We start from the raw sequence: 7857 nt of genomic DNA, 5'->3' as shown, positions 1-7857 counted from the left end.
GGGTTGGGGGTGGAGGAAGTGGTGGTGGACGAAGTGGTGGTGGAGGAAGTGGTGGTGGAGGAAGTGGTGGTGGAGGAAGAGGTGGTGGGGGAAGAGGTGGTGGTGGAGGAGGAGGAGGTGGGGGAAGAGGTGGTGATGGAGGAGGAGGTGGTGGAAGAAGTAGTGTTTGAGAGGTCTGGTGTCTTCTGAAGTGGTCCTTTCATCGCGGCCTCTTTGGATGCGTTTCTCTTAGCAGCCAGCTCCTTGAAGTACTGCAGTCTATTGGCAGGGTCATTCATGTTCAACGGCTGGGGGGGCTCTATCGATGCTGGGGCAACTATGGGGGGCATAGCCTCCTCTTTCAACACAACCTCTTTCTCTTCGTCTTTCTTCTTCTTCTCTCTGTCGTTCTCCTCTGCCTTCTTCCGCCACTCGAAGGGTTCCCGGGAAAATCTCTTCTCCAGGATCTGTTGGACGATGGAGGTGGTGCGTAGCATGTCGGATTCCTCGTCCTCCTCATTGGCCACCTGCAGCAAATCAAATCAAGCTTTATTTGCATGGCACATACATTTTATGCAAGGTAGAGAAACAATGTGCAAAAAAATAAAACAAAAAATACAAATCCAAATGAAATAAAAACAATCAGAGATGATTTGAAAGGTAATAAAGACCTTCATGCCCAGGCCTCCCAGGTGGGTCTCCGTCTTGGAGGAGGAGAAGATGAGGGAGGAGCGCAGCCGGGAGCTTCTCTGGAGCATCGGGTTGATCCGTGTCCGGAACGACTCGTGTTTGGAGAGCACAACCTCTCCCGAAGCCTCCCTCGACGATGGCATCTCCACATCCACCCCAACCTCCCTCCCCCCCGCCTCCCTCTCTCGGTCTTTCTCTCTCGCTCTCTCCCGTTCTATGGTCCTGCTGTCGGTCCCGTTCTTTCTCGTGCTCTCGGGCACGAAGGGCTTGCCGTACCGTGGCGGTCGGATATCCGGTCTAGGCTTGGAGGGGACATTCGGAGGCTCTCTCGCTTCAAAGCGGGATACAGACCCCTCACTGGCGTATGGGTTCCCCTCAGACTCTGGGTCTTGGAAAGCATCAGGGCCCAGAGGTTGTGGCAGCCCCTCCTCTCCTGTGTCTTCGTAGGTGCTGAGGTAGGAGTTGATCCTCCAGCTGCGGAGGCCCTGTCTGGCTTTGGGGTCCTGGTCTGCCACTGCTGGGACTGGGAACAGCTGCTTCTCTGGGGGGTTGGGATGGGTGGGGAGGACTGGCAGGCGTAGGGCTGGCCCACCGTCGGCCTCTTGTGGTCGCTGCCACCTCCGTACCTGGAGAGGTGAGAGAGAGGGGGTTACTTTAGTTTAGCCACATTTCTACTGATATGGTTGAGACAACATTTTGACCTAAACTCTGTGTGTGTGTCACTAAACGCTTCATCAAATAACTGTAGTGGGAGCATTCAACAGTGAAAAGACATTAGTTATCATTCTTCAGTCCAGTGGACCCTTCATACCACATACCTCCCCCCTGCCGGTGGTGGTCCCGGGTTGTGTTTCAGGTCCTGAGAGGAGAGGTAGTCTCTGCCGTAGTCCTCTGGACCAGGAGGTTCCTCATGAGGGTAGCCTGAGTCAGAGTACTGGTCCAGCGCTGGTCTGTTCCTCAGCCTGTCGTAGTGTCCATGGCCTGACCCATGTCCTCCCAGCCCTGAGCCTAGCCCTGAGCCTAGCCCTGAGCCCAGCCCTGAGCCCAGCCCTGAGCCTAGCCCTGTGCCCAGCCCTGAGCCCAGCCCCGGCATTAACCCAGGTCCCTCACCACTCTGGTAGTAGTGGCTGGACTGGCTCTGCTCCCTGGAATACAGAAATAGTCATAAATCATCATCATCATAATCAAACATGCTTTACATGTCACAGATGATTTTATTAAAGATTATATCATGATTTACATGCGACAGATTATAAATAGGGCCAGAGTTTTGCCTGATTTGATCACAATAGTTATTCCAACTGACAAAGACAACATAAACAAACTAACAAACTAGTGAACTAACTAACAAACTAGTGAACTAACTAACAAACTAACTATCAAACTAACTAATGAACTAACTATCAAACTAACAAACTAACTAATTAACTATCAAACTAACAAACTAATGAACGAACTATCAAACTAACTAATGAACTAACTATCACACTAACAAACTAACTAATGAACTAACACACTAACTAAGGAACTAACTATCAAACTAACAAACTAACTAAGGAACTAACTATCAAACTAACAAATTAACTAAGGAACTAACTATCAAACTAACAAACTAACTAAGGAACTAACTATCAAACTAACAAACTAACTAACAAACTAACCAAGGAATTAACTATCATACTAACAAACTAACTAAGGAACTAACTATCAAACTAACAAACTAACAAATTAACTAATTAACTAACTAACAAACTAACTAATGAACTAACTATCAAACTAACAAACTAACTAATGAACTAACTATCAAACTGACTAATTAACTAACTATCAAACTAACAAACAAACTAAAGAACTAACTATCAAACTAACAAACTAAGTAATGAACTAACTATCAAACTAACAAACTAACTAAGGAACTAACTAACAAACTAACTAAGGAACTAACTATCAAACTAACTAACTAAGTAATGAACTAACTATCAAACTAACAAACTAACTAAGGAACTAACTATCAAACTAACTAATTAACTAACTATCAAACTAACTAAGGAACTAACTATCAAACTAACAAACTAAGTAATGAACTAACTATCAAACTAACAAACTAAGTAATGAACTAACTATCAAACTAACTAATTAACTAACTATCAAACTAACTAAGGAACTAACTATTAAACTAACAAACTAAGTAATGAACTAACTATCAAACTAACAAACTAAGTAATGAACTAACTATCAAACTAACAAACTAACTAATGAACTAACTAATTAACTAACTATCAAACTAACTAATGAACTAACTATCAAACTAACTAACTAAGGAACTAACTAATGAACTAACTATCAAACTAACAAACTAACTAATGAACTAACTAATGAACTAACTAATGAACTAACTAACTAAGGAACTAACTATCAAACTAACAAACAAACAAATGAACTAACTAATGAACTAACTATCAAACTAACAAACTAACTAATGAACTAACTAATGAACTAACTAATGAACTAACTAATGAACTAACTATCAAACTAACTAACTAAGGAACTAACTATCAAACTAACAAACAAACAAATGAACTAACTAATGAACTAACTATCAAACTAACAAACTAACTAATGAACTAACTAATGAACTAACTATCAAACTAACTAACTAAGGAACTAACTATCAAACTAACAAACTAACGAAGGAACTAACAAGTACCTGTGGTAGTGCTGCTCTGTCTCCTCCTGGTTGTTGATGACTCTGTGCTTCATGTATTGTCTGGACGAGGAGTAGCTCTCCTGGGTTCCCTCTGCGTTGCTTTGGCCCTTGTAGTCACTGGCACTTATCTCCATCTGCCTGGGACCACCGGTAACACATACAAACACTTTGATATGGGAACAGTACAAACATACACTTTAATATACTAAGTTACAGTCGCTAGTGACTCTACACAAGTCTACACACCCCTGGCACAGTTTTCATATTTTACCTCTTTAAAATAACATTTTACATGGGATTAAATTAAATCTTCCCAAGTATGAACTCTGGGTGTGAAGACATAAGCAATCAAGAAATCTTAGCTTTTTAATATCCAATTAGAAACATTTTCTATAATTTTCATTCACTTTGAAAATGTAGAGTAGGTTGTGTAGATCTGTAGAAAAATATAACATTGAATACATTTTTAGATTGAATTTTTAGGGCATCAAAATGTGAAGATGGTGCAAGTAGACTTTTATGATTGACTTTGGCATCCTATTCAATTCACAGTGAAATATAGGGAATAGGGAATAGGGAATAGCACGACATTGCAGACGTAACCTTCTACATTCTAGAGTTCTAGAGTTCTACATTAAATCTAGTTCTACATTAAATCTAGTTCTACATTAAATCTAGTTCTACATTCAATCTAGTTCTACATTAAATCTAGTTCTACATTAAATCTAGTTCTACATTCAATCTAGTTCTACATTAAATCTAGTTCTACATTAAATCTAGGTCAGTGTTTCTGCGCCCTGTGTTTGGGCGGGTCAGTGTTTCAGTGCCCTGTGTTTGGGCGGGTCAGTGTTTCAGTGCCCTGTGTTTGGGCGGGTCAGTGTTTCTGCGCCCTGTGTTTGGGCGGCTCAGTGTTTCTGCGCCCTGTGTTTGGGCGGGTCAGTGTTTCTGCGCCCTGTGTTTGGGCGGGTCAGTGTTTCTGCGCCCTGTGTTTGGGCGGGTCAGTGTTTCAGTGCCCTGTGTTTGGGCGGGTCAGTGTTTCAGTGCCCTGTGTTTGGGCGGGTCAGTGTTTCTGCGCCCTGTGTTTGGGCGGGTCAGTGTTTCAGTGCCCTGTGTTTGGGCGGGTCAGTGTTTCTGCGCCCTGTGTTTGGGCGGGTCAGTGTTTCTGCGCCCTGTGTTTGGCGTGACCGTTTTTTGTGCGAGGGAAAATAAATAGTCTATTATTGAACCCTCTGCTCTCTGCGACCTGACTCCTACCTTCCACACCTAGTGACCCGTGACAATAAATCTGTTTTTTAAATAATACATCTATGTGCACCATCCCACCTGGAGACCATGGAGCGGCCCTGTTCCAGGAAGCACTGCTGCATCCTGAACTGCTGCGACGCTGCAAACGTCCCAAGATTCAGTCCTCCTCCGGATTCTATGGCATGTCGGAACAGGTGATCCCTACGGAATGCAGAACGCTCAGTGTCTCCTCCTCCTCCTCCGAAGGGGTAGCCCGTAAGTTCCGGGGTGTGTCGTTGAAAACCCCGAGGGTGTCGAAGGGGCCCCTTCATGCCGAACTGGTTGCCGTAGTAACTGCTGCTGCTGCTGTCAGAGGAGACGGGCACTAGGGCGTGGTCTACGGTGAGAGGCTGTGATTGGGCGAACAGGATGCGGAACTCCTCGTCAAAGGTGGTGACCAGTTCTCCCAGGAAGAGATGAGCGATGCAGCGATGCAGCTTCTCATAGGACCACATGAAACTAGAGGAAACAGGAAATGACACGCTAGCTTCTACACTAAAGAGGTATCTGATATGGGTTCTATATTTCTTTGCTCACCTGTAGTTTCCGCTGAGCACGGCCCTGCAGTCAGCCAATAGGAAGCGGTCTTTCACCTGTCCTTTAAACGACTTCCCTGTCCGACAGAAATACGTCATCCCCGCCACAGTCCGCACACGCATCATCTGTAAAACACACACACACACGAGCACACACACACACACGAGCACACACACACACACATACACACACACACACACACGAACACACACACACGAGCACACATACACACACACACACACACACGAGCACACACACACACGAGCACACACACACACCCACAAACACACGAGCAAACACACACACACACGCACACACACACGAACACACACACGAGCACACACACACACACACCCACAAAAGTTATTTAGAGTCACAAAGGTTTAATGTCTTTAATAAATGTTGTTATTCTGTAGTGGTTTCTAAGCGTAATCCAACCAGTTTAGCCGCTCTGTTGACATTTATGTAACCAGGCTCAGGTCTTGTCCGACTCAGTCAGACGTCATGTCGTGGCACAGTAGGTAAAAATATATTACATTACTGCTATAAGGCAGTGGCCTGTTGCCAGTCAACACAAAAACACTGATATTCTGTCTTTAAGACTGTCGGCAGAGTTTATCAAACCATTTTATCCACTGCCATTCCTGCACACCCAGAATGTCTTCAGGAACATGGGATTCTATGGGGAAATGTGAGTCACCCTGCCTGAAATAGTTCAACTAGGGGAAACATTGAGACTCACATGGACAAGGTCTAGGTTGATCTTGCAGTTAGTCACCATGGAGACGAAGTGATGGGCGTTCTGTTCGTCCAATAGGATGTAGACGGGGACGTGACGCGCCGTGGCATCCAGCAAATCAGCAAACAGATCCACATCTGTAAACATATCCATCACCACGGCAATCACCTAGCAAAGCCCAATCAGAGACATGGAAATATCACATTAGCCAATTAAAAACAGAGGTCACAGGAGGTTGGTGGCACATTAATTGGGGGAGGATAGGCTCGTGTTAACAGCTGGAGTGGAATTAGTGGAATGGTATCAAATATATCAAACACTTGGTTTCCATGGTTTCCAGGTGTTTGATTCCATTCCATTTTCTCCCTTCCAGCCATTACTATGAGCCGTGCTCCCCTCACCAGCCTCCGCTGCATTAGGTCTAGGTTTATTTAGCAACGTTGTATAGGAAAAATACAGAAAGTGTGATACCATTTAAAAGCAACTTTTGCCTGTCCTTTATAATACCGTATGGAGTCACACGGTCTTGTACACTAGCTCACACTCACAGATAGAAGGGAGGACAGTGAGAGAGACGTGGGCAGCCAGACTAACAGGTTTGGCCACTTTTGACATTTAGACACACACACACACACACACACACACACACACACACACTGAAACATAATTGTTTTCTATAGGAGGTTGAGATGAGTGCAAGTCATTCATCTTCAGGGACAGGGTGTGGTGGAGCACAGCAGAGCTGGGGCAGACTGGCTGGCTGACTGACTGGCTGACTGACTGGCTGGCTGACTGGCTGGCTGGCTGACTGGCTGGCAGACAGACAGACACACAGACTGGCTGGCTGATTTACTGACAGACTGGCTGACTGGCTGGCTGATTTGCTGACTGACTTTATGACAACACCGTCCATAGTTCTACTTGACAGATAATCACTATCATAGCTCTATATGCAACACTGGATCTCTGTCTGAGAGATAGTGACTGAGATAAGCCCTGATAAGAACAGAACAGATATTCAGAGGGAATGCAATCGGGATGAGGGTATACTGACTGTCTCATTACAGGGATGAGGGTGTACTGACTGTCTCATTACAGGGATGAGGGTGTACTGACTGTCTCATTACAGGGATGAGGGTATACTGACTGTCTCATTACAGGGATGAGGGTGTACTGACTGTCTCATTACAGGGATGAAGGTGTACTGACTGTCTCATTACAGGGATGAGGGTGTACTGACTGTCTCATTACAGGGATGAGGGTGTACTGACTGTCTCATTACAGGGATGAAGGTATACTGACTGTCTCGTTACAGGGATGAGGGTGTACTGACTGTCTCATTACAGGGATGAGGGTGTACTGACTGTCTCATTACAGGGATGAGGTTGTACTGACTGTCTCATTACAGGGATGAGGGTATACTGACTGTCTCATTACAGGGATGAAGGTGTACTGACTGTCTCATTACAGGGATGAGTGTGTACTGACTGTCTCATTACAGGGATGAAGGTATACTTACTGTCTCATTACAGGGATGAGGGTATACTGACTGTCTCATTACAGGGATGAAGGTGTACTGACTGTCTCATTACAGGGATGAAGGTGTACTGACTGTCTCATTACAGGGATGAGGGTGTACTGACTGTCTCATTACAGGGATGAGGGTGTACTGACTGTCTCATTACAGGGATGAGGGTGTACTGACTGTCTCATTACAGGGATGAGGGTGTACTGACTGTCTCATTACAGGGATGAGGGTGTACTGACTGTCTCATTACAGGGATGAAGGTGTACTGACTGTCTCATTACAGGGATGAAGGTGTACTGACTGTCTCATTACAGGGATGAAGGTGTACTGACTGTCTCATTACAGGGATGAGGGTGTACTGACTGTCTCATTACAGGGATGAGGGTGTACTGA

General features: G+C 44.9%; 1 protein-coding gene across 1 annotated transcript in view; it reads right to left on the bottom strand.

Moving 5' to 3' along the window:
- LOC135549550 (protein FAM83H-like) overlaps nucleotides 1-7857 on the bottom strand; it is a 52879-nt gene that overhangs the window by 3159 nt on the left and 41863 nt on the right. Inside the window, 8 exon segments of the mRNA XM_064979614.1 lie at nucleotides 1-506; nucleotides 651-1234; nucleotides 1237-1295; nucleotides 1488-1814; nucleotides 3377-3514; nucleotides 4700-5119; nucleotides 5198-5322; nucleotides 5940-6104. The exon segment at nucleotides 1-506 is cut by the window's left edge and continues 650 nt beyond it. Of these exon segments, the coding sequence (XP_064835686.1) occupies nucleotides 1-506; nucleotides 651-1234; nucleotides 1237-1295; nucleotides 1488-1814; nucleotides 3377-3514; nucleotides 4700-5119; nucleotides 5198-5322; nucleotides 5940-6104 (2324 nt within the window).

Source organism: Oncorhynchus masou, chromosome 12 (assembly GCF_036934945.1).
Source record: "Oncorhynchus masou masou isolate Uvic2021 chromosome 12, UVic_Omas_1.1, whole genome shotgun sequence".
NCBI lineage: Eukaryota > Metazoa > Chordata > Actinopteri > Salmoniformes > Salmonidae > Oncorhynchus > Oncorhynchus masou.
Note: the sequence above shows the minus strand (reverse complement) of the source record. Positions and strands in the feature narration are given on the sequence as shown.